General features: G+C 41.6%; 1 protein-coding gene across 3 annotated transcripts; it reads left to right on the top strand.

Moving 5' to 3' along the window:
* Positions 1-1,098: 1,098 nt before the first annotated feature.
* Positions 1,099-25,853, top strand: trappc8 (trafficking protein particle complex subunit 8). Of its 3 annotated transcripts, none has more exons than XM_033622071.2 (30): positions 1,099-1,401; positions 5,685-5,894; positions 6,899-6,982; positions 9,912-10,001; positions 10,586-10,760; positions 10,931-11,084; positions 11,199-11,295; positions 11,477-11,736; positions 12,248-12,363; positions 12,474-12,624; positions 12,958-13,058; positions 13,632-13,737; positions 14,306-14,437; positions 14,720-14,944; positions 15,175-15,280; positions 15,580-15,774; positions 15,970-16,142; positions 16,235-16,309; positions 17,523-17,628; positions 17,805-17,962; positions 19,482-19,915; positions 20,179-20,335; positions 20,441-20,537; positions 20,810-20,878; positions 20,972-21,030; positions 21,576-21,782; positions 22,441-22,542; positions 22,786-22,925; positions 24,115-24,204; positions 24,580-25,853. In XM_033622071.2, the coding sequence occupies exons 1-30, from the start codon at positions 1,245-1,247 to the stop codon at positions 24,812-24,814; spliced, it is 4,461 nt and encodes a 1,486-aa protein (XP_033477962.1). In that variant the 5' UTR covers positions 1,099-1,244; the 3' UTR covers positions 24,815-25,853. The 3 variants fall into 3 exon arrangements, with proteins under 3 accessions (XP_033477962.1, XP_033477961.1, XP_033477963.1); XM_033622070.2 differs by having other exon boundaries at positions 11,474-11,736; XM_033622072.2 differs by lacking the exon at positions 6,899-6,982 and having other exon boundaries at positions 11,474-11,736.
* Positions 25,854-26,307: the final 454 nt, after the last annotated feature.

Genomic DNA, 26,307 nt, shown 5'->3' with positions numbered 1-26,307 from the left:
CAGAACTATATCAAAACATCCATTTACAACCTCTCACACAACTCGTTCAGTATAATTAGATTATTATGTATCCAGTCATATGCTCAATACACCCCGGCTTGACTGAGAGTGCTCTGTGGGTGCTGCAGATTAGCCTCACTCACTTTAGGACAATTGATGTCCTTAAAAAGTAACAGAAAGGTGAAAAAGTCATTTGTCAATGTAAATCTGACATCACTTAGATGACATTACAACCCCCATAACAAATACCACATATAGGTTGGACCGAAACTAAAGTCCTTTCCTTTTTTCTTCCACTTTTCTTTTCCTCTGTGGGTAATGAGTGATCTTTTCTGTATGGTACCTGTTGTGGGAAAGAATTAAGAGAAGAATTTAAGTGAAACTGGACGCCGTGTCAGTTGTGCATAAAGATTTCATACACGTTGCTTTTTACCCGTGCCTCTTTTAAACAATACAGACTCCTTTGTGAAACAGTACTTTTAAAATATAAAGACCAAATATGCAAAAAGGCATATTAAGACCAAAATGAACAGATATCACAGACTGCAGTTTAAGTATTTGTATTTAGTTACTTAAATAATGCTACAACCCCACATATAGGCTACTTTTACAGCAGATATTTTTTGCCTATAAATACTAAAAGGAATAATATAGCAATATATTACATTTACTTTGTCTGCTGAAGTTCAGGCTCATGTCACATGATAATAACCTGTGTACATGGTTTATATTTTGCTAACTTTATTTTTGCTTTTTTCCTGAGCTCCTGATGAGACTGATGCACGGTTATCGAACAGCAAAGGAGCAGTAGGCCTACACAAAAGTAAAAACCGAGGTTAAGTGACTTTCAGAGGAGTTTCTTCATTATATGAAAGTCTAAGTCATGAAAAATAAAAATGCAGCGGAACTTTTTAGTGCAATAGAATAACACATTTAAAAAAAGTGCTAGCCTTTAATTTTTTTAAAATATATATTTATACAATACAAATAACCTAAAGCCATGATGTTTGTACAAGAGAAACTGTTGAATACAAACATCAGGAGAGGAAAAGGAAGTGAGTCGGTGGTGTCAGGCATCACCTGACCGTCTCAGCTCCACACAGGAAGTCGGTTGGCGAATTCAACATGGCCGCTGTGTGCTAATAGAGGAGGAGTAGTCTAAGCTATGAAATACTGAGTCTTTCTCAGTCTCCAGGACAGTTGACTCGGTTCAGTGTGCTATCTGGTGTTGACGCTGGTCCGACATGGCCCAGTGTGTTCAGTCTGTGCAGGAGTTCGTCCAGGACTCGTTTGTCCCGATGGTGGCCGTCTTGTGTAGTGAAGAAGCGGAGAGAGTGACTCGCAAGAACAACCTGAATTTCGCCGAGCTGCTGCGGCCTTTCTGCAGACTAACGTCCGAAGGTGAGATAAACTCTTCACAAGCCACCATGTCTCCTGACTGCCAGTCCCACAGCTGTCACAGACGGAACTGTAGCGAGGGAGCTAGCATCGTTAGCTTGTAACGGGCTCTAACGTTAGTTGACATTAGCTCAGAGCTAACAGGCTGCTAGCAGACCGGGTTGTGTTGAAGCAGCTGTGTGTTGTTGATCGGAGGGGAGATGAAGTCCAGACTGACACCTGAGAGGGCCCAATGACACCTGAGCACTCTGCTCCTGACAGCAGCTCCCAGGGATAACTTTCAGACATGTAGTTAATGATTCTGGTGCTCAGTTATCAAGAAATAGCTCGAGTAGTAAATAAGTTAATTGGCAATTAGGCTTTAGGTGCAGTCCAAACAAGAAGGCTAACTGCACAGAGCCAAGTGAAACCAAGATGAAAGCTGTGTCACAGAGCTTTGTCAACAACAGACTGCTCTGAGATCAGCTCGGCTGAAGGAGGGCGAGAGCTGTGCCCTGTCCTTCCTACATATATAATCGAGTTATCCAGATTATAATCTTGGCATGAGTCTGGATATTTTGGTTACTTGAAGCTGATTGAATTTATACACTGACTGTTGTGCAACAAGTCCATACGCCCAAACCTGCAAAAGGGCAGGCCCATTGACATTTGATCAGGACCAAGACATTTTATTGCACACCACTAGGGTTGCAGCGATTAGTCGACTAATCAATGACTAATCGACTATTAGAATAATCAGTGACTATTTAAGTAGGCGACTACTCGGTTTGAGTCATTTTTCATAGAAAAGTACTATAAAAGTACCCTAAAATACTCTTATTGCAACTTCTTATGTTCAAATATTGGTAGCTTTACACACTCTCCCATGACAGTGAGCTAAACCCCTTTGACATGAGTACGAGACAAGATGACATAATTTGGGGGTTTGAGAGAGACAGACTAACATTTTTCGATAAAATGATTAGTCGACTAATCGAAGAAATAATTGACAGATTAGTCGTTAATGAAAATAATCGGTAGTTGCAGCCCTACACACCACAGACATGAAGTCATTTTCACAAACAACTGGCTCACTTACTCAGATTTGTAATTAAAGTGTTGATATGATTTTAGAAAGGTGATGTCAGGTGATGTGGGACATCAGGTAAAATGGGACAAATAAGGTTTTACATCCTGGGCTCATCAAATAGCAGCCAGTCACCATACAGGTTATTGCATTGTTACTACAATGTGCTTTACACGAAACAATCATTTGTATTGGTCTGATTTAACCAGTATGGGCAGAGCAAAGGTTCAACAATCACAGGTCCCATAACTTACAAAGTAAACCATGTGGCATGCTGATATACTCTTTTAGTCATAAGAGCTCTGCAGCTAAAATAATAAGAGTATAACAACAAAAATTGTTATAGGATGTTGCATTTTATTAAATGTTTGACTTGTAATAAAAATATTTTCACAATACTCTTTTCTTAGAATGAGAAAAGGTTTTAAATGAGTACTTATTGCATTCAGTTAGAACTGGACAAAAAAATAGCTAAAATGGAAAATTTTTCTGAAGTGAAACCATCATGTTTTTCGGCGACCAGGCGCCATAAAATCATGACTTGTGCAATTGTGTGCCACCCTGCCATATTACAGACATCTTTTGTATTTTTGTTACTCATAAAATAGTAAAGACAATGTAGTGAGACCATGTCAGCCACAACAGTCCAGAATTAGCCATTATCGTTACACACACGCCAGCACACAGGCATGTCCATTGTAGACAATATGGTACCAAGGAAACAGGCAACAAAACAACAGGGAAAGCACAACAGAGAATTTGGACAATTTAAAATGAATAGCGTCAGGTTGCAACGATTAAATGTCCCATTTTATCTGAACAGGTCATCGAATTGAGGCAGGGGTTTGTGATGTGTTTAAAGGTCCAAAGTTTTCTAAATTATTTTACTTGGCAAGATATTTTCTTTATAGAAATACAGCAGAGATCCATAACAAGTTCTAAAAGTACCACTCAAGGTAGAATTCAGAGTTTTAGGTGGTTTTCTTTGTAGTCAACCAAAAATTTGTCCCAAATTACATGACTTCACTGAAGCAAACATGCAGGTTATTGAGAAATCATTATAACCTGTTGATTTAAGTATCACAACAAAATGTTTATAATGAAGAGTTACCAATGTTGGGGAGTAGTGAACTATGTGTAGTTAAACTGGTAGTTTACCTACATTTTGCAGTAGCTTGCTGGTAGTTCAATTACATTCATATTTGCATAGTGACTCTAGTAGTTAAGTTACCTTTTTTTTTTGGACATTTTTCTGAGTTAACTTCTAAAACTACAAACAATTTTGGAACATAAAAGGAAATGAATGATTTTCTCACATTTTATTTTACCTTCTCTACTGTAGTTGAACCCCCTTTGACCTACCACGCCCATTCTCGGGGCTGTTGCAGGAAGCTGGATTGTCAGCTTTCCTGTGAAAAGTATTTGGCTACAGTCTTTAATGTTTTGAATCAGAATTTGTTAAATTAAGCTTGAAAATATTTGGTGTCAGTTAGTCATAATTGTTAATTATTGCTATTTGTTACGAATGTCCAGAGAAGTTATTGCATGATATTTAAGAAGTGTTTTGGCCAACTGTAAAATAACCCCACCTGGACACTAGTTTCTGGAAGGCAGGTGTCCAACTGATTGACATTGTATACAAAACCAAAGCTCACATTCTTTGCACTTTCTCATGAATAGTGGGGCATTTTATTTATTTATTAATTTATATACTTATTTTTGGTTTCTGTATGACCTGTGAAAAAGTGGGCACTTTTTGCAATAAGCTCAGTTGAGAGGCATTTTATTTGCTGGCATGTGACTTTTTGGTATTATATTTTGTTATGATTTCATATCACACTTAACATTGTCAATTTAATCTTTTTTTTTTTCTTCAAAGTAGTTTGAACGTAGCTCTAGTTAACCCAACTAGATTTCCTCCTAGGGTAGCTTTGATGTTGTTCAACTCCTTCCAGTGTGAAGTAATTGGTAGCTTGCAAAACAATGCTTTCCAAATAGCTTCCCCAAAACAGAGTTACCTGTAATTATATGTGAATAAATTATAAACAAAATACAGGTCTACAGGCAAAAGTAGCAATCCAAATTTAGTTTGAGATACTGTGAGTAAAAATAGTTCAACAAAAGATTCTGTCTTGAAAGACCAATCAGGACAGAACAGCATTTAATTTGAAATGAAACTTTGTCATTTTAGCACCAAAATGTATTAAATTATGAACTTGCAAAACTCACTTTGCTTTGCAGTGTTTGATTGCTTTTTAAGTTGTTTAAGTCGGGTTCAATTTTCTAGTAAGCTCATGAATATCACTCAAAAGTGTCTTGCATGTCCATTGAGGAGATCCTCACCTTATCATGCATCACTTGTCATGTCACCACACTCACTGGTAATATCTGATGTTTAACAGCCTGGACACATGGTGGAGCACAGTGTAGAACAAAATGACACCAGTAACAATGCAGGTTCACACGAGTCTTACCCAGGAATCCATTGCCCCAGTGCACGCTGGGAAGATTCTCTACACACCTACCTTATGTAATTGTTAACACATGATCAGCAATCAGCCAATCATATGAATGTAAAGTTTTCAGCTCTTTACTCATTTGGCCTGCATTTCAAAATAGGAGTGCAGTGCTATGCAAGATCACTTCAATCAGGGTTAACAAATCAGTCCTCAAACTGTTTTAAAAGAAATTAGCTGGTTTAGAATAAACAGGATTGTTTAGCCACATTTCAAGAACAGAACCCAGGCTGGCAGTAAGGGCCAACGACAGACTGCTGCAGGCAATCCCAAACACTCACACCCCAGTTTAAACAAATGTTACTGTCAGAGTAATAAAAAGTAAAGAGCAGCCATCACAATTTCCCACTGTGACGTTTTCATATTGCTCGTTTTGTTTAAAACTTGAAGTAGCTGAGATCTTCCTTGACTGACGCATTAATCAATGAGGTGTGAATGTTTTTTCTTGACCTTTGAAATAATATTAAAAAAATGATTAACTCAAGGTCCGCCTGCTAGCTTTTTTCCTGAGTTTTCAACCACATCTCACACTCTAAGTGGTACTCCATAGTTTTGTAAATAAAGGGGAGGCATGTTGAAAGTATTTTTTTATTCTAACAGAAATACACACAACAAATACACACCCTAAAAACTGTTTGCTCTTTTACTGCAGCCATAAGCAGGCTAACAGCACTAAATAAATGTCTTGTCTCCTTCTTCACTAGGTCACATCCGGGACCCCAACAACCAGGTGCAGGTTGTGAAAAACCTGCGAATCTGTGTCAACAATGTGGTGACAAGCCCAAATACAGCATCTGCTGCCTTCAGCCCCGCCCAGCGCAGACTGCTCAATGAAGTGGTGTTATCCTGCCAGCCACAAGAGGGCGCTGCGAACAATGTGATCACGGCAGGAGACTATGACCTCAATTTTAGTGGTAAGGACTAAAGCTGGACCGATACAGGATTTTTATTTTTCATCATAAAATTCATTGTGGATAGTGAAAACAAATACTAACATGCTAGTCTTTCTGTCGGGACGTTGCTTGTTGTTGACTCACTACATATGATAAAAGGCCCATTGTCTTTCTCCACCCCATGTCTGGAGACTGGGCTTTAATCAGGCTGATATCATGTAGTCTGAGCATAAGGGTCTCTTATGTTTAGCTACTGAAGAGTCATGCATTGAAATTGTTAAAAAAATGTCCTTAAAATATCTGTCATTTCATTAAAAGGCCCCATGAGTGTTCTAGTTTTAACAGCTGTATGCATTATATTTTATCAGTTTATCATAGGGAGTGTCTGAGTCAGCGTTGTGACCAGTGTTATTCTGCTGGCCCAGTAATCCCTCCAACATCAACAGTTCTTGTCCTCAGTTTTGGAATGTGATGATCACTTATTATAATAGTGTCACAAATCAGTGTAAAATTAGTCTGTCAGCAGGTTATACACCAATCAACTACAGTAAGTTGAATGTATGAGAGGAGGGACTGACCGTACTGATTAGCTTATCATTCAGCTACTGTATTTTACACACCCACACACACACAAGCAGCTCACCACAAAGTCAGTAAGAGTCTGTTCTGCTCTGTCAGTGGTCAGCTCAGCTGTGATGTTTTCAGGCACCTCACATGGTTTAGAGTAACAGTGCTCTCTACTGGACAAATTTACAACCACAACACTGTTTATAAAACAGCTCAAGCACATTTCTTTGGCTTACCAAAACTTCAATTTCATGTTACCTATCAGCCGACAGAAACGCAGATACCAGTATAAATGTGCAATAAGCTAAAAAAAAAAAGCTTAGGCTGAATTGATAAGTCACACCTCAATTATGCTTCTGCTCCCTGGTGTTTCCTTGATCATCTGTAAATCTGAGGAGACCTTGAAGGTAATGGGATGTTGCTAACACTGGCCCTGGCTGTCTGCTTCCACCTATCAGATAACTCTCTTAAAGCTAGCACCCCTTGGTACAGTGCCTGGAGAGAAACACTGTTGGAAATCAGCACCTCCAAGCACTACACAGGTATCACTATCTCCTGGCTGATGTGTGGATAGCTATTAGTCCTCTCAGCTCTGCCACACCTGCCCTGCTTCTCTCCTTCTAGTTTTTCCAGTAGCTGCACCATCTCTCTGCTGTCTGTCACAGTGTGGTGGGTGCTCTCTTGTATGTACTGAGATCACCAGAAGTATGAAATAATTGGTTATTCTTGACCTGGGGGCCAGATGTGTAAATAATGTGTATGCACAAAAATGGATGAAGTGGAATAAGGTGGACATGGAATGTAAGGTGATCTTATCTTAAGATGAATGTCAATGTCTTAAATGTCAATCAAAGGAGCATGTATAACTTAATTTTAAATTATTAATGAGTGATTAATATTATCATTTTCTAAATTTACTTTTGAGCCATCATATCCTTTAGTGCAGTGGTTCTTAACTGGTGGGTCGGGACCCAAAAGTGGGTCGTGGGGTCATTTTGACTGGGTCGCGGATTCACAAATCTTTTGTGAAATATTGTAACTTTTTCCCTCAAAATTTTACGACCTTTTTCTAAAAAATGTATGACCTTTTCTTAAAGTTTTACAATTTTTGTCTGAAAAATGTAATGATTTTTTCCTCAATATTTTGACTTTTTTTCCCCAGAATTTTATGATTTTTCCTTGAAATCTTACATTTTTCTCAAAATTTTATGATTTCTTTCTCAAAATTTTATGACTTTTTTCTAAAAAAAATTCTTGACTTTTTATTTTCTAAAAAAATTTACAACTTTTTTGCAAAAATATTGCAACTTTGTTCATGTAATTTTATAACTTTTTTTCTAGAAATATTTTCTAGAAATTCTCAAAATGTTAGTCTGTATATTACATACAATAGTCAATGCAAAGATGATGAATAAACATGAATACGTGCCAAAAGACTATTATATTTCATGAAAAAAGTCCTAAACTTTCAAGGAAGTGTCTGTTAAATAGATTTGAGTGGAGAATCAAAAATTTGGGTCGCTATTAATGACTGAGGAAAAATGTGGGTCCTGAGGATAGACCAGTTGAGAACCACTGCTTTAGTGCATGAAATTTTGATTTTATCTCAAATTGTGAGGCACTTTGTAAAGTCTGTTTCAATATATGCTCTTCAAATTATTCCTAGTAACCTATTTCTGACGTTAAAAAATTGTGACTGAGATGTTTTGTGATACCGCATTGATGGTTTACAGGTACATGAGATGAGTTAATGGTACAGACGCTACAAAAAGCCATAGCCGTGTGTAACGTCAGCTGCTCTGTTGGAGAACCTCACCGATTTGGCATAGTCAGTAAAACTGCACTTCTTCTTCCTCATTACTGATAGGTCTGATGAGTGGTTGAGCAGGCAGAAGTATCACTATGCTAACAGATGTTTAAGGGTGTTTCTACATCCATTTATACATGTTGGAGGGATATGAGGCCCCTGCACGTGCGCCCGGTTCCTCAATGATCAAGATTTATAGAAAAGAATCAGATGCAGCTTTATAAATCTGATGAAAAGAATAGGTATTCATATTCCTGTCTTTCTCTGTACGCAGAGTTTTAGTTGTGGGTCGACACAGAGTTTTATGCATCTGGCCCCTCAAACTAGTTTTCCCAGTTTTTTCCCCTATTCATCACTTCACTGTAGAGTGCTCTATACCTTTAGTTCCAATGAGTACATATCCAAAGGTCTGATGCAATGCTGTCTTTACATGTGGTTAGGATGTCTGTACTGCACTGTGCGCACTCATCACCTGTAATGAGTGGGTCTCTGTATCACACACCTGTCACTGTGCTCTTAGTGACATGATGGTGCTCTAGGGTTCACCAGGCAGGGGTTTCAGACCAAAAGTACAAGAGCAAATAGTTTGCATGTTCTGCCAGGCTTGAGATCCTTGAAGATCCTGTAGGATCGGAGAGTAGAGTTACAGAGCTGTGAATTCAGACACAAAAATCAACCGTTCTGTCATTCTTCTGTTCTGTAAAATGATCAGTATAATAACTTCCACCTCCTGTTAATCCCAGAATCCCATTGGATGTGCATCATAAAGGTCAGCATATTTGGCAAAGTTCAATTTGGTTAAACCTTTGCTGCTCAGTCGAGCAGAAAATGATGGTGATATGCCTCAGGAGAGCACAGCCACTCTCTCCATTGGGATTAATGGCCTTAGTCTGTCAGTGTCAAACTTGTGCTTTTGGTTTGAAAGCTCTGTGAAGGGGGGTAGCTCACTAGCTCACCATGTCCAGATGTGCAAAACCATGCAGGTGCAGTATTGGTGTCACACATGTTTAATTCCCTTTTCTCACCACCCTATGTCTGCAGCTCGTTAGACGTCAGGTGGGACAGTAACAAAACTATGAAGAAGTCAGTGTTGGTTAGCAATTATTGTTTTGTGTGCAAGGGTTTGCTTCCACTGTTAAATTCTGGTGTGCAGTGCTAGATCTCACAATAGGATCTCAGTATACATTAGGTAGTGCAACACAGGGCGGTCTGACTGGCAGCTGAGCTGTAACCGCCTCAGTGTGGTGGAGAAGTCGATCCTGTTTAAACATGACAGCTATGTTGCACTGGTGAAGGATCAGAGTTTTCAGGTCAAAAGGCTCATCAGGCTCACTGAATGGGAGAAGTTATCATATTGTACAAATTTAAATATAGGCCTTAACTGTTAAAATAAAAAGTGAGCTGTATCAAGACATTGTAAGATTCAAAATCAAACCATACAGACTGTAGAATAGATAAATAGCAGGGTTGACAGTAGAGGCAATCAGTCCACCTGCGTCTTTGTGATTTAATTGAAGTTGTAGCCAAGATGTGCATGTTGATCTCTAAGCAATCAAAGTTGAATAATGATCCGTTAAACAAAGAAAAACATATGGCAAGAGACAATGGCTGATTGTTGTTAGTTTAAGGAAATCCTCCACCTCATTTTGTCTTTGTGTTTCTAGCAACCACGCCCTGGTTTGAAACCTACAGGGAGAACTTCCTGCAGTCCATGCCTGCTTCCGACCACGAGTTTCTCAATCACTACCTCGCCTGTATCCTTCCCACAGCTTGAAAAAGCTAATCATGAAGAATCAACATGCTTTGGTCAGGTTCCGTTTTAAAGATCGCAGTTATGTAAAGCAGGTTCCTGGTTCAGCGGTGTGATCTCTGCCATATCACGGGTTCTGTTAATATACAACATTGAGTGTGTGCTGTTTATTCACTCCAGCAGAACTCTGTACAGTTTTAGTGAAATCTGAAAAGCCTACTGTAAGAGGAATGTGAGGGGAAATGGAAGTAAGACATTTTACGGCATGCTCGTAGTAAAAATAGTAAACACTCGTCAGAATCTCACAGACAAACTTATGATAAATCTCATGATCCTGCTTGGTACATTTCATATGCAAATCTAAATTTCGAGTATCTATTTAAATAACTTTAATTGCATAATGTGATGTATTTCCTGTTGACTAAAGATATTATTATTTTAATTAGTGGTAGTGGTGTTGCCAGTAGTAGTAGTAGTAGTAGTAGTAGACGTCTTTGGCTCCCATAGACCCTCCTGCTTGAGTCTATCTGCCTGCTCGTCTATGATGGATCCACGTGGTTGTGTGTCCTTGACGCTCTGTCCTAACAGGCCTGCTGGTGGTGTCCTCCACTGAGGCAGTCCCTGTGGATCAGTTCCTCAAGCTTTCTCAGGAACAGCACAGGATTCAGCACAGTGGAGAATACACTAACCCCAAGTGGTTTATCCCCAACACACTCAAGTACTACGTCTTACTGCACGACATGAGCGAGGGGGGTGAACAGAGGTACTGAGAAGAGCTTCACTATGTGCATGTGTAGATTTGTGTTATAGTACTGCACCGGATACATTACGCCATCTAAAGTTGTGTAACATGAGCTTTATTTTCTGGGCGTCTGTGCAATATGAGATGAAGCTGCTCTGTGTTTAATCAGTGTTTCTTTGTCCTCTTTCCAGGGCAGATTCGGTGTATGAGGATATGAAACAGAGGTATGGTCATCAGGGCTGCTATCTGTTAAAAATGAACTCTCGCACCATCTCAGCCGAAGAAGACGAACAGATTCCAGATCCCTGGAGTCAATACCTGCACAGGAATAATCTGCAGAGCCAGGTTAGCACCATAGCTTCCTCCACATACAGGCAACTCTATCACAGCAGCGATGGCATGGCATGTTGTGTTCTGTCAAGGACGAGCCTTGTGTTAACAAGACAACTGTTATTGCAGGAAACGCTTGATGACGTAGCTGCAGCAGTGAACAGTGCTGCTGTTGAGAACAACATTAGTGCAGCTGAAGTGGACTGCCAGCACTCAACAGAGAAAGGTCAGTCAAGTCAACAGCTCCTTAATATACTAACTCAAGTTTGATGTCAAGACAACAGAAAGATATCTTAACGAACTGAAGTTTTAGTCAAGGATAAATCTCAGTGTGTGAGTGAACACCAAAGGTATCCATGTTGTAAGTGAGCTTAGTTTCGACACTCCTCTTCGTCTCCTGCCAGAAGGAGCATCCAACAGCCTGGACAGCCATCCTCTCCAGCTGGACACAGCGAGCAGCTCGGGGAGCCTGCATGCCCTCAGCACTGTTAATGCCGACCTGAAAAAAGGTGCGAGAGATTCAGAGAGCCAGGCGGGGGGAGCAGGGAGCCACGGGGCGTGTCTGACCCTGAATGACCATGACCACATCAGACAATTCATTCAAGAGTTCACTTTCAGAGGCCTGCTGCCACACATAGAGAAGAACATCAGACAGCTCAACGACCAGGTACAGCTCAGAGCCTTTACCCTTGACCTTTTTAAACCCATTCTAATTCTGATAAATGAACGTTTTGGCTGAATCACCAAAACTTCTTTGCAAAACTTTAGAAACGTATTCAATTACAGCTTCCCTACCACTTCCAAAATGGACCACGTCACCTCAGACATAGGCGTTAGTCCATACTTTAGGTTTGGCACAGATTTCTCCATTAACAGAGCTTCTGATTTGGGAATGTCTGTATAGAACAACGTCACTGATGCATTTGCTGATGTAGTCTATGTCCGCATCCATGTATGTGTCTCTGTTGTCCTGAAACACATACAGTACTACTCTGTGACTGGTTGGACCAGAACCGAATGCGTCATCGATAAGGACATTCGAGTATCTGCCTAAAGGAAGGCACAGAGAGTTGATAGCTATTGCTAATTGTCAACGCAGTTGGACCGGTGCTGTTTAGCCTGAGAGCCTCCAACATTCTCCCAGCACTCAGACACATGATCTGCCTCTCTGTCGGCAGCTGGTCTCCAGAAAAGGTCTGAGTCGGTCTCTGTTCACTGCAACCAAGAAGTGGTTTGGTGGAGGGAAAGTTCCCGAGAAGAGCATCAGTGAACCAAAGAGCACATTTGGCCTTCTGTAAGCATCACACTTCCTCTACCTAAGCAGAGCTCCTGTATATTTATATATTAACACCACGTTACACCATGAGCACCATATACATTGCTCGTTTGCTTCTGTGATGACAGATATCCCCCAGAAGCCCCGGAGCTGCAGATCAGGAAGATGGCTGACCTGTGCTTCCTGGTTCAGCACTATGAGCTGGCCTACAGCTGTTACCACACTGCCAAGAAGGACTTCCTGTCGGACCAGGCCATGCTATATGCTGCAGGAGCACTGGTGAGAAGACACACCTTTCACACACCTCTCTTTCTGTCCTAATGAGGACCATGTATTAACAGCATTAACTCCCTAATCCAAATGTTAAAGCTGCATTAAAGAAGTATTCCCTCAAACAGGCCTCTCTAACAGCGGGTTCAACTTCAGAGGAAAGCTCTGTCTGTAATATACACCAGGTGTTTCGTTGTGTTTGAAGCTTGTCATCTTATCTTGTATGCATATTAATTATGACGTTTACTTTCCTCAATCCCTCTGTTCCCTCCCTCTCTCTCCCTTTCTTGATCACTCCATCTTTCCTCATGTTCTGCCCATTCATCCCGACATCTCCTGTAGGAAATGGCTGCAGTGTCAGCCTTCCTGCAGGCTGGAGCTCCCAGACCATATCCAGCACACTACATGGACACTGCAATACAGACGTACAGAGATGTCTGCAAGTATGACCTAATTACTAAATGTTTTTCTGTCTGATGTTTTGTCAGTTTTTGGTAACAGGCCATTGTGCTAATGCAGTGTAACTTAGAGGCTCACCAAAATGAATCTTTCTTTATGCACCCTAATGAAAGTCAGGTGCTTAATACGTCTATTTTCATGGTTTCATGAGTGCAAACTTAATTTTACAGTTTTCAGGCCCTCAGTACAGCTACAATTATTTTCAGGGGTTTGGGTTCATAAATCCTATTAGAGACTCTGAGGATATCTAGACCACTTCCAGACTTAGTTCAAATGTGGCCACTAGTGCTCTTATGCCATACAAGGTCTGATAATTCTGACACAATCATGTTTGTCATTAATGAACTATACCTTAATGGGGTGCCTTCTCATCTGAGTCCAATTTACCTTAGGAGACCCCATTAGGTGCTAGTTTGAAACAAAATTGCTCCAAATGCTTGTGAAGTTAGGCTGCCAGATTAATATGCACAATAGATGGTTCTCTCATGGTTTAACTCATCATTTTATCTGTCAGTAGCTTTGATCCAGCATGTAAACACATCTTCTGCCCTCTACAGGAACATGGTGCTGGCTGAGCGCTGTGCATTACTCAGTGCTGAGATACTCAAGAGTCAGGCCAAATACTCAGAGGCGGCAACTCTCCTCATTAAGATGACCAGTGAGGTGAGGAAACCCACATCGTTATCTGTCCTGTTGTACGTCTAGTTATACCCCCAGGTGCACTGTACATTTGACTAATCCTTATGAAAATAGGGCCACATGTACACCATACTCCAGTATTCCCTTATACACAGGAAAAACTGTGATAAATGTAGCGTTGAATTGTGACGTCTTAATAACAAGTTGTTAACTTTTCGCTGCATAGTTCATAGTGTTGTTCAAATGAGAATTGCTATACCTGAAAACGTGGACACAAGTGATCCCACGATGCAACTGTAAAATCAGTTTTGCTGTGTAAAATCAGTAGTTGCCATCAAAGAGATAAATGCCATCATGCATTGCAAGACAGAAAAAACATACATGCAACTTCCAGATGAGCGTAATCACCTGAGTACTGTTGAAACAGCTGTTCCCATCAGCTTGTAGTGGTGAATCCAGAGGGCTGAGCATCTCTGTACACAATTTACCTTTTTAGGCTGGTGAATAAAATCCTTCCTACAAGTAGAATTATCAAGTTGCAGTGGATTAATTGTGCTCAGACCTTTTTATTTCTTTTTTTTTTTTTGTGCAGGACTCTGACCTTCGCAGTGCTCTGCTGTTAGAACAGGCTGCCCATTGCTTCATTAATATGCGTAACCCTATGGTGCGCAAGTTTGCCTTCCATATGATCCTGGCTGGTCATCGTTTCAGCAAAGCAGGACAGGTGAGCCTTTCAGCCATCACTGATCTACTGAATGTGGTCTGATCTTATAAACACTGCATTAATACATGTGATCTGTAGCACTGTAAACACTAACTTTCCCAGATTTGTTTGTGTTCAATTCAAAGTTCTTGAGTTAATCATCACCTGTCTTTGTCTTTCCTTGTCCTCACACTCCTTACACTCCTATTTCTCTTCATGTCCTGCCCCTCGTTGGTTTCCTTTCATACCTCACAACCTCCTCTTTCTCCTGTCCCTCTCCCTCTCTACTGTGTCTTCGTATAGAGGAGGCATGCACTGCGCTGTTACTGCCAAGCCATGCAGGTGTACAAGGAGAGGGGGTGGTCTTTGGCAGAAGACCATATCAACTTCACAATTGGTCGTCAGTCTTTCACACTTCGACAACCTGAAAACGCTGTAACAGCCTTCAGACAGATCCTGACCAATGACAGCAGGCAGACGGCCACACAGCAGGGCGCCTTTCTCAGAGAATATCTCTATGTTTATAAGGTAACTGCAGTTGGTAGCCATGTCTGTATGCTCATATCACTGACTTTACAGGAGAGAGACTAATTGGGTATTTAGGTTACTACATACCCAAGTGAATAACTATGACGTGGAGTTCCTCAAGGCTCCCTTCTCAAACCTCTTAAATTAATTAATGAAATTCAAATAGGTTCAGAGTTGGAAAAAGCAAGTTGACACACAAATAATCAAGTTGTGTGTGTGTTTGTTTTTAGAGTGTGGTAGGGGGAAATGAAGACAGCCTCCCCCAGCTGCCTCTGCCCTGCATCCACAGCTCAGCCACGAGGGTCTACTTTGGACATGAACGCCGCCTTGCAGAAGGTAACACACACAGATGAGTCATTTGTAATCTCTTCGCAGCTTGACTAAATCTAAAGAGAGTTGTGATTTGTCCTTATCATCTTCGATGACAATGTTTGGGTACACACTCGCACCACCAAGTCCCAGCTGTAATGGTTTATCTTAAGCCTCTTTCAAACATGCACCCCTTTATGTTTGTCCTGCTCATGTTAATTGATCGTTTATGAAGGCTCCAATGTAAAATCAGTTCTGAAGTCCTTCATTTATATTATATTGAACAACTAAATCACAATGTTTGATGAATTACATGATGTGTGCAGGGGAAAAGCAGGCAGCCACTCATGTGTCCCTGGACCAGGAGTATGACCAGGATTTGGCAGCCATGTGGTGCCAACTGGAGGAACAGCTTGTGGCTGCTGCCAACAGAGGGACGGTCCCAGCAAACTTCCAGCCCACCCAGAGCTGTTTGAACAGCCAGACAGACAACCTGCGCCACCCACTGGCTGTGGCAGAGGGTAAGAGCTCCTTGGCAGACAGTGGAACTGTATTTAAAATGGTACTATGGACTATTACTTAGTACTACTCTACCCCGAAGGTGTTTGAACATACAGATTTTATATCTTTTGCCATAGTATAAATCATCAGATCATGAGCAATCCCATTACTATCTGCTACTGGGTCAGTTAACAGCCCTCTTTCTGTCTCTGCAGAGCCAATCATAGTGGAGGTGACATTCAGGAACCCTCTGAAGGTTCCTCTGGCTCTGACCAACCTCTCACTCCTCTGGAGGTTTACTGCTGATGGTGCGTCTCAATCGAAGGAGAAGACGACTGAAGAGAAGGCAGGACAGGTCATCACCAATGAGGAGACTCCGGCTCAAGGGGTGGGCAACATGGCCACAGATTAATGCATGAATGCTATAAAAATCAAAGCTAAGCATTCCATGAGCTCCTCAATATCTCTTTCCTTCTACAGAAGGCACAGAAAGATGATATCGTCACCACTGAGATCATCCCGGAGTTTCTTATGGGTTTAGAGGAGACAAAAACGGTAAGCGCTGAAACCATCTTATTAGTTTCATGTCAAATAAGCTGATATGCTGTTCAGTCATTTTGTCCATCCATGTCTGAATATGTTTGAGTTATTCACATGCAGCAGGTCAGTAATCAGATTTCATTTCTACGCTAAACTTATTCTGGAAGCACAGCTTACTGATTTTAATGGGAGTGGTACAGTGCACTGCCGCCTGTTTGATGACTCATCCTGCACTCAGGGACATTAACAAAAGTTTATCCAATGAAATTAAGACTTTGGGCGAATAGCAGCCACAAGCAGACTAGCAGAGAGCAATATGGAGAAAGATAGGATGAGACTTGTGTTTGGATGTCAGTAGGCAAACCTTTGTATACATTTTCAAAACAATGCGGCTGAGCTCTAATTCATTCATCTCTCCCTCGTCTTCCTCCTGATCCAACAGTGGGGGAGGTGTGCGTGTGATGAGCCACTTCTCAGCTTTCCAATTAAATGCAAATGATTTGATTTAAAGCCCTCTTGTAACTGTACACCGCTCAAATATTCTGTTTCACTGGGAAATTCGCCACAGCACAGAAGCCAAAGATGCTTCAACTTCTGTCTTACTGGGACTATAAGGGCTGAAGGTGCAGTGAGAGGACAGGCCGTGTTTTGGCAGCACAGTTTGTCAGTACAAAGCAAATGTGTCAGCATTCAAACATTCAGCAGTAGAAACTGACTGATTTAGGACCATTTTAAGACCTTGGAATTATTTTGATTATAAGAACATCTCGCTAAATGTAATGATCTCCCTTTTGCTCTGTTTTCAGCAATACTTTCCCTGTCTGAAGTCTTTGACCTGCACATGTTCACATGTAAAAAGCCACATAAAATCCAAATTATGTATACATATAACCTAGCCAAAACATTTGCTTTTGAGAAGAAATCAAGCAGGACAATTCGGGTTTCTTAAATCCCTTACCCTGATCTAGGTTTCTTGTAAACATGACATGTAGGAATGTGTAGTTACAGAAAGCCACTGCAAAACTGGATTAAATCTAGTGCATGCACTGATACATCAGTGTACATATGGCACATTGGCAGTAAAAATGCATAAAGATCATTAAAATTACTGTGAAAATCTCCAGCAAATGTTAACTTGGACTGCTTCTTGTTTGGCTCATGGGATACTTCAGGCTGTACAACCATCTCGTATTGTGCTGCTAACAGTCTCTGTTACCTCTGACCTCAGGCTCGACTCCGCCTGCTGCCACACAGAACAGGCCAGCTGAACATTGTGGGTGTGGTGTACAACCTGGCTGCAGCCTCCTCTGGAGAGATGGCTCCCAGCACTGAAGGTCAGGCACACAGACTCGTCAGCTGATATTTGCTTTAATTATTGTCGGCTGCTTTAGTATCAGTTCATACTCATTTAAGTGTCAGTAGATATGTTTTATATGTCCTTTATGTGTAGTTTTGCTTCCTACATGGATCCAGATCAAACATTGATGTTTGGATTTGCTCTTGTCTACAGGCCAGCAGACGTTGGATTTCATGGAGGTCCGTGGCAAACAGGACCTGAAGATCCGGGGCCCACGACTCAACCAGACCAAAGAGGACAAGATGGTGATTCGACATGGTCTGGATCGACGTCTGGATCCCATCATAACACCACCCATGCCGCTAATGGAGGTACCAGACTCACTGACTGTAGAGACACTCATCTCCTCTCATTCTGCAATGTGAACAGAGTCTGGCACATCTAATGACCTGAGCATGATCTTATCAGTCTGAGTCATTTAATATTTAGTATGCACTGATACTGTCATTACTGCACTTTACTGCTAATGTTGTCCTACATTATACAACTGGACAGTACACACTTCACCTACGTTACAACAAGGAAATCTGTTTCACTTATCTGACTGCTGATTAGTTCTGCTGGAAGAAACTAAAACATGCATCCTTTAATGGCATCTCTCACAGGTGCAGTTCAGCAGTGGGATATCTATGAGATCATCAAGATCAGAAAAGAAATACTAATCTAGTAATCACTATTCAAAAACATTTATTTAGTACTGACTATTAGGCTATGCAAAATGTTACTCATAAAAGTGTTCAGAATACAGAAATAATGTCTAAATATTAATGTGGTAGGAGGCATTAAATGTTCCTGGGAAACGAAAGGGAGATGATGTGACGCCAGTTGACTCAAAGAAAGACGAGCCAGAATGATCTCATGTAAAAGCCAGTCATCTCCTGGCTCCAGTTTCATATTCAGCACACAGATTTGAGTGGAATCCATCTTCTCATCCAACTCTTGGCAGGAGTGCGAATGAGCATGTTTTCCATGATGTCTGTTATGAACTATTCTTTTAACTATAATTATTATTTTTCCTTTTATCAATGTAAATGAAAATACCAAGCTATCATAGTTTGCTATTAAAACTACCACTGCATGTCACAAAATGTATCACTTCCTACCTTCCCTACCTTGAAGTGAGTTAAATGTCAGCCAGAAATGCAGCAAGCCGGTCGTCTGGCTGATGAGCAGCACAAGCCCAACCACAGGAAATATGGCAGGTATGGAGGTAGTATGCTGTATAACAGATGTCACAAAGTGCTTCACAGCAAAAGACAAAGCAGTAGACATACAATACAGACATAAGCAGAGTAAATATATATGATAATAAGAAAAAAAAATGAAATACATGAAATAAGTAAAAACTACACAGAGGAAAGTCTAAACAGCCTGGATGCTTTTTAAAATGTGTCCACGAATCAGTGAGAAGGTTCTGAAGTTTAGGAGACACAACTTCAAAGGCTCCGTCTTATGTAGTTCAAAGCCTGGAGTGAAGAGCAAACAACAAACTTCAGAGACCTGCTGGTGATGTCGGGCTGCAGTATATCTTTAATGTAGACAGCTACCTGACCATGCAGAGCTTTGAAAGGGATCGCAAGAGTCTTGAACTGGATCTAAATTTGATGGGAAACCTGCCAGTGTGTGCAGATGATGGCAAATGAAGACATTTTAGCTCTAAAAGCAAGATTTTGTTTTTCCCATTTTGTCACATCCTCATCCACTCAATCCTCTGGATGGCTCACAGATTCTTCTGTGACGCCACCAAAACAAAATGCTAAAAATAAATCTATGTAGTTATGCCAATGCTGCCTGTTTATTAATATGTGTGTGTGTGTGTGTGTGTGTCAGGTCTTCTTCCTGCAGTTTCCCACCGCTCTGCTATGCGGAGAGATCAGGAAAGCCTACGTTGAGTTCTGTAACGTCAGTGGTGTTGCTTTGTGTGGGCTTCGAGTGGCGTCCACACACCCACACTTCTTCACCTTTGGCAGCCAGACCACCACTCCCCTCACGCCGCTCAGCCCGACCTCAGCTGAAAATTGCTCGGCCTATAAAACCTTGGCCACACCCCGGCAGCCAGGCTCGGTGGCAACTGAGATGTTGGTGTCAGCGGAGGATTTCAGCCAGCCGTCCGGTGTGATAGAGATCCCGATAAATGGCAGCACATTGCAACCCGGGGAGTCCACTCAGCTGCCTCTCTGGCTCAGAGGACCAGACCAGGAGGGAGTCCATGAAATCAACTTCCTGTTCTACTATGAGAGCACAGAGAAAGGACTCAAAATCAGGTAAAACTGAGGGAAAGTTGATTGGCTTGAATAATATTTATAGGTGCAAAGCACTGATTAACAACATAAAGGAACTTAATCTGTGTCTCATCTTGTGCTCAGATTCATTCACACAGTCAAAGAACTGGGTGCTGCTGGTATCAGTGTATTATTGATATAATGGCTGTAAACTGAGGTCTCCTCACAGACACTGCACTAACCTTAATGTGTAGACAGCCAGTCTTTATCATCTCTTTCTTCTCCTCTTCTCTCTTCATGTGAAGTCACCGGGTGTTGCGTCACACAGTGTTTATCTGTGCCAGTCGCTCCCTGAGTGTGCAGGCATCAGCCTGCCGCAGCAGTGTTCCTCCACATCACAGTATGGATGACAAAGGCAGCGGTGGGACGCTGGTCTTTATTGATGTGGAGAACATTAATACGGTGAGATACACAGCATGCCTGCAGTACACATTTACAGTATGCAGCTTTTAGCTGTCATGTCAAACAGCATATCGCTGCTCAAACTTTTTGCGTCTGTGCTTTCAGAGTGAAGCTGGCGTGCGTGAGTTCCACATCGTCCAGGTGTCCAGCAGCAGTCAACACTGGCGCCTCCACAAGTGTATCAACCCAGCCAAGGATAAAGGTGTGTGTCATCTGTGCTTCAGTTTGTGCTTTTATTCTTTACTTTGTATATACTGTGAGTGAACTCCCCATGAGCGAGGCACTTTACCCCCAGGATGCTGCAGTGGAGCTGTTCAGTGATTATGGTAAAATAAAGTGTAACACAGGCAGTCTGTGTGCATGTCCTCATGCGTGCACATTTACAAACAAAACATGGACTTACTCCTAAAAGCACAGCGCCTGTTTGATGTCCGTGTCATCACAGCTTCTCTCTGTCTGCCCTCTTCCCTCCAGACTGTAAACTCACCAGCAGAGAAAGAGCCAAGCTGTGTTTCAGGGCCACACGATGCAAGCCCCCCCAAGGTATTTCATATAAGAAACCAAATACCATCAATCTGTTTTGATTAGATTTACGGTTTGAATTAACACTGACTTGCCTGTTTTATCTGTGTCTAGCTACCTCGGCTGCTGTAGAGAAATTCACCTTTGCAGACCTGAATCTGGGAAATGAAAGGGTAAATTAAAAGCAAAATGCAGATGTCTGTTTAATTTGTCAGACTGAATGTGTGCTCTCATGTTGATACTTAGTTACAGTTTGTTGCAATTTGTCATCTGGTCCTTTGGAGCTCAGTTATTGGACACAGGGCCGATTTCACTTTGTCTCTGTGGATACCTCTGGTGTTTGATACTTAACCAAAGAAAATTAAAGTTACATGTAATTCAGTTTAGTGTAGTGTTTCCTTCACGTCTCTGTAGATATACATGTGGTGTACTGTACCTAGTAACAGATTTTTTGGCTACTTTGTATGTTAGCAAACAGCTGTTTATAAACACATCAACTAGACATGGAGCAACATTAGCTATCATTGCATTCATGTTTATGTTTACCTGAATGTTAGTCCAATATTCTCTCTCTTTAGCTGCTAAATGCTTCACTGTGTTCGCCAGGTAGGGGATGATAGCTGGTATAGAAGTCATAGTGGTTGCATTCACTTGACATCTCTGAGTTTTCTCCATGTTCCGTGTCTTCCCCTCACCTCTCACTCTTGTATCCGTACAGATCATCAGTTCCTCCACCCCTTGTGGAGATTTCTTCTTCCGTGGCTGTCGGACCTCGGAGTATCAGCGAGGGGATGGGGCCTCGTCCAGGACATCATCCAGCAACAAGAGTCAGGGCTCTGTCCCCACTGAGGACAGAGCCTCTGACATCACTGACATCGTCAAGAAGTGTAATGAGCTGGACCTCAACATAATCGTCATCTGGAAGGTACGTATGGCAGAGCCAGATGACACAGTGTCAGGTTTAGTGAAGCCAGATAAGTTAAAGAGAGCCTGATGATAATGGACTTCCTTCCTTATCGTAGACGTTGTGGTATAGACCACGAACAAGACAGGTGGATCAACCCATAAAAATGAATATGACTCATAATTTATCAAAACAGAATGTTTTATTTACAGTGTTCATACAAGCAACAGTGGAAGTTTTAGCTGCTCCTATTCCCATTTTCATAATTAGCACTGATATGTTTTGAGTATGCTAACACTGTAACATCACCAGGAACACAATGTGAAGAGTTTTGTCATAGAGTGGCACCAACGCCTTCTTAATATTCACCCCTGAGTCATGCCAACACCTCTAAATACTGTCATATTTATCATTCTGTTCATATTTGGTAAACCAAGCAAAGGTGGTGATTTTCAAAATCATGGTCTATGAGGAATTTATCCACGATGTCAAATCTGAAATTAATTTCCGTGAACATCCTGCCAACCAGTGTGTGACATCACAGAAATAGGGCCGCTGTGACTATTTCACAGATCAACTAGGTTTTTTTAATTTGTTCACAGCTATAAAAACTTTAATAAAACTCTAAACTGACCATCAGTGCTTGAGTTTCTAGTATGTAATGTGTGTGTCGTTACAGGCCTATGTGGTGGAGGACAACAAACAGCTGATCCTAGAGGGCCAGCTCCATGTGGCGCTGCAGACCATCGGCAAAGAGGCCAGTTCTCTGACTCCCAAAGAGGTACAGTAAACACACACACACACACACACACACACACACACACACACAATCAACCCCACCCTCTCTGTAACTCAGTGAACATGCTTTAATGGTAAGATAATATAATTTTACTGTCTTACTGTCTTTCTCTAATGTGATGCTTCATGTCTCAGTAGAATTTCATTTTGAAAACTGATTGGATGAGGCCATAAAAAGAGCTGCTGTGTGCTCTAACTGTGTGTGTGTCTGTGCACTTTTGTGCAGGAATCTCAGGAGATGGTGCTGCTCAAGTTTAAATCAGAACTACCTACTCCAGTCGCCCTGCCCTCCGCAGAGCTGTCGCAACTCATCAAAACCAACCTGCACTACCCCGAGACCTACACACATCCCTTTGTCCAGAATAGGTGAGACACACAAACACACACACACAGTAAAGGGGGAAAATAGAGATAGAGATTGTGATAGAGATTCTCAACACTTTCTTAGACATAATATTGCTACTGATGCTCGCACACCTTCCGGCTGACCTGATGGGTAACGCCACCACAGGTTAGGTGGTACATTTCTTTACACATGTGTGCCAGAACTTTTAAACCTGGCATGACTGGTTATAGGGATGCTACGTTCAGAGGTTCAAGTTAGACTTTTTCTGTGAAGAGGACTTAAGAACATCCCACGAAATCTATAGGATGAATGGACAGTACCTATTGTAGTGTGGGGTCAAGAATGAGGACTGTCCTCCATAGCTTTGCCAGAGGTCTATTTTTCATTTAACCTTTATTTCAACAGGGAGGTCCATTGAGAGCGAGCTCTCTTTTTCAAGGACGCCTTGCATGCAATACATAACACACACAATTACAAAATTACAAGGTACATAAACATGAGAGTACAGAATACAAAAAAAATACAGTCTTTACAACGTAAAAGTGAAAAAAAACTAAACATAGTAGATACAGACAAGACTAAAAATAACAGGAGCAAGACTGATCTCTAAGTAAAGCCTCATCAAGTAGCACCTTGAAGGACTCGATGGAAACCAGATTATCTAATTTAAGTGACTCCTGGTGTCTATTCCATCTGTCAGGGGCATAAAAACTGAAGGCAGTCTTTCCTAGTTCACTTTTCATACGTGGGATGTGAAGTCTAAGCTGTGTCTGTGAACGTGTATTATAACCAGGGGTACACAGTATTGTGCAGCTCAGCTGGTTAACTGGCAGCATGAAGCTCTCTGGACCATTTGAGCTCTCAGCGTTCAGGCAGGTGAAGCTCTGGCAGGTAGACGTGTGTGAACACCTTGATATCAGAGATAGACACTCAGTTATTACGTCACTCAGACATATATAGAGGTACATGCAGCAGATCTGAAATGATTATGTGGAGCAGTTCTCTCATGCACTGCAGCTTCTCCTGCCAAAAGTTTCATACCTGAAGAATATTAGTGTGTTTCTCCTATTAAATCCCAGCTACTTTCTAAACCACCATTTTGTCTGCTCCTGACTTGCATCTGAATGAAGTTATTAGCAGAGATAAAGATAACCTCAGTAAGCTCTTTGAAGAACTGGTTAGTTAAGCTGCTTTCCTCTCTGTCTGCAGTCTCTGTGTGGTGCCGGTCACTCTGACTCTGTCCAACTGCTCTTTGGCTCAAGTGGATGTCGTCATTGACCTAAGACACAAAAGCAGCAGGTAAGTTTCTCAACAGATGATGTGTGTTTGGCTGTCTGTGTATACAGGAAATTGAGCCCCTCACTTTTTTTCAGAGGTTGTGATATTTCAGTTTTTGTTTTAATAAATTTGCAAAAAAAAAAAATTCTTCAATCCTGTTTTTGCATTGTCATTGTGGGGCACTGAGTGTGGTTAGCTGAGGGAGAAAATTACCTTAAGTTAGCCTGGGGACCTGACAAATCTGCAAGCTCATGTTTTATTTGCTCTGGCAGATGCATCTGGTCCCCCTTCCTGTTCAAATAGATTTGCAGCTGACCTAAATAACTTTAACTTTCAATAGTCCAGTTTAAAGTAAATATATTTACTAAACTCTCCATCCATTGATTCCTCTTTCAGCCCAGAGTCTCTGGAGGTCCACAGCTCATTCACCTGGGTGGGTCAGAGCCAGTACAAGCTGCAGCTGAAGCCTCAGGAGGTGCTGTGCCTGACTCTGCGAGCCTGTTTCCTCCAGGCGGGAGTCTACAACCTAAACACGCCGCGAGTTTTCGCCAAGCCGGCCGAGCAGGGCGTCATGTGTGAGACGAGTCAGCAGACAGCTAGTCCTGCTCTCATTATCATCAACAACGCCTGAGTGGAGCATCATGGCTGCTGACGGGAGGACCAGATGCTCCTCTTCCCACATGAGCATATTTCTTAATTGCTACAGGGCAACAGGAAGTGCAGATGTTTGTACCAATTACTTAAATAGATAAAGGTGTATTTAAAACAAATGATGAGTTCATGGGCCTCAGAACTGTTAATTTTCATCATCCAGGCATCAAAGAGTTTCACTTGCATGTTATTTTTTTTCTGTACAAGGTCCTCTCATCAACACACAGTTTTACCCTCCTACCATCCAGCCCTCCATGGCTCCACTGTCTCCACCCGCCCTGTTTCACACACCTGCCACCAGCATCTCAAACACCCACTTGTGTTTGGAAGCTAAGGAAAGCTTGGTCATCTGGCAGACACGTGCTGGTGTTAGACCAGAACACTGACTTTGTCTCTGACTTTGCTTTAAGGCTTTAGATCAAACTGTTGCACTTCTTTTAAACAGGGTGTGCGCCCACGTGGAGCCCCGTCACATGAGTGCTCACATCACTGGGATATCAGTTTCTGTGCGTGTGGTTCAGTTCAGCTGGACTGGCCTTCAGCTCCAGACTCTGTGGACTGATGCAAAAACTTAAACCTGCAAATATACTGAACTCTGGAGGAACCAGATGTGTAAAATTCCTGACTGGACCGAGCAGTAGTTTTAAAATGTCAGTGACTGTGACATTCTAACAAGAGCTGTTTACATCCTGAATATTGTACGCCTCAGCACCTAGACGTCTTCTCATTGAGTCCTTGGCGAGAGGCTGACGACAGACCCCCGTCTCACTGCCCATTCTGTGTGTGATTTTAACTCCATCAGTAAAACAGACGACCATGTCTTCATGTGCACGCAGTTGATTTTCTAGAGTCAGCCAATCCAATCAGAACACCCCTCCTAACCTGTGTATTTAACCTCACCATATTGTGATCGAGCTCTTGTATGCATTGACTTGACAGCTTTTCTGAAAATTATGTATTATATTTATATAACAAATTGGTTGTAAATAGAAAATAAAAATGTAACTAATGATACTGTATGTACTGTGAGAGACTGTCTGATATCTGGCCAGGGAACAATTGACATTTATAGATACAGAGTATTGTGTTGTTGTTCCAGGTCTTATAAAGTATATAAAATAGACAAAATTCTGCTGTGGATAAATGATATTTATTTTCTGAGGTCACATCATGACACATCTGGATGCTTCACTGGGTGCTGAAACTGATAAGTCACAACCAGGGCCAGAGCTCCACACAGGTCCTCTGTGTCTGTGTAGTGTGTGATTTGGGGGTTTTTCAAAACTAAAGTATACTTATATTATATATATATTATCCTCTTCACCCAAAAGGGCCTAAAAACATTTACCCCCTGTCATTAATTACAGTTAATCAAAGACAGCAGATGACTTAGAAGCATCACTCTACAATGAGCTCCCAGAGGTCAACGTTATCCTCTGGGTGCAGCACTTCAGGAAACTGATCAAACAACAG

The sequence above is a fragment of the Epinephelus lanceolatus genome, chromosome 6 (genome assembly GCF_041903045.1).
Source record: "Epinephelus lanceolatus isolate andai-2023 chromosome 6, ASM4190304v1, whole genome shotgun sequence".
NCBI classification, from domain to species: domain Eukaryota; kingdom Metazoa; phylum Chordata; class Actinopteri; order Perciformes; family Serranidae; genus Epinephelus; species Epinephelus lanceolatus.
This window is presented reverse-complemented; position numbering and strand designations above follow the sequence as displayed.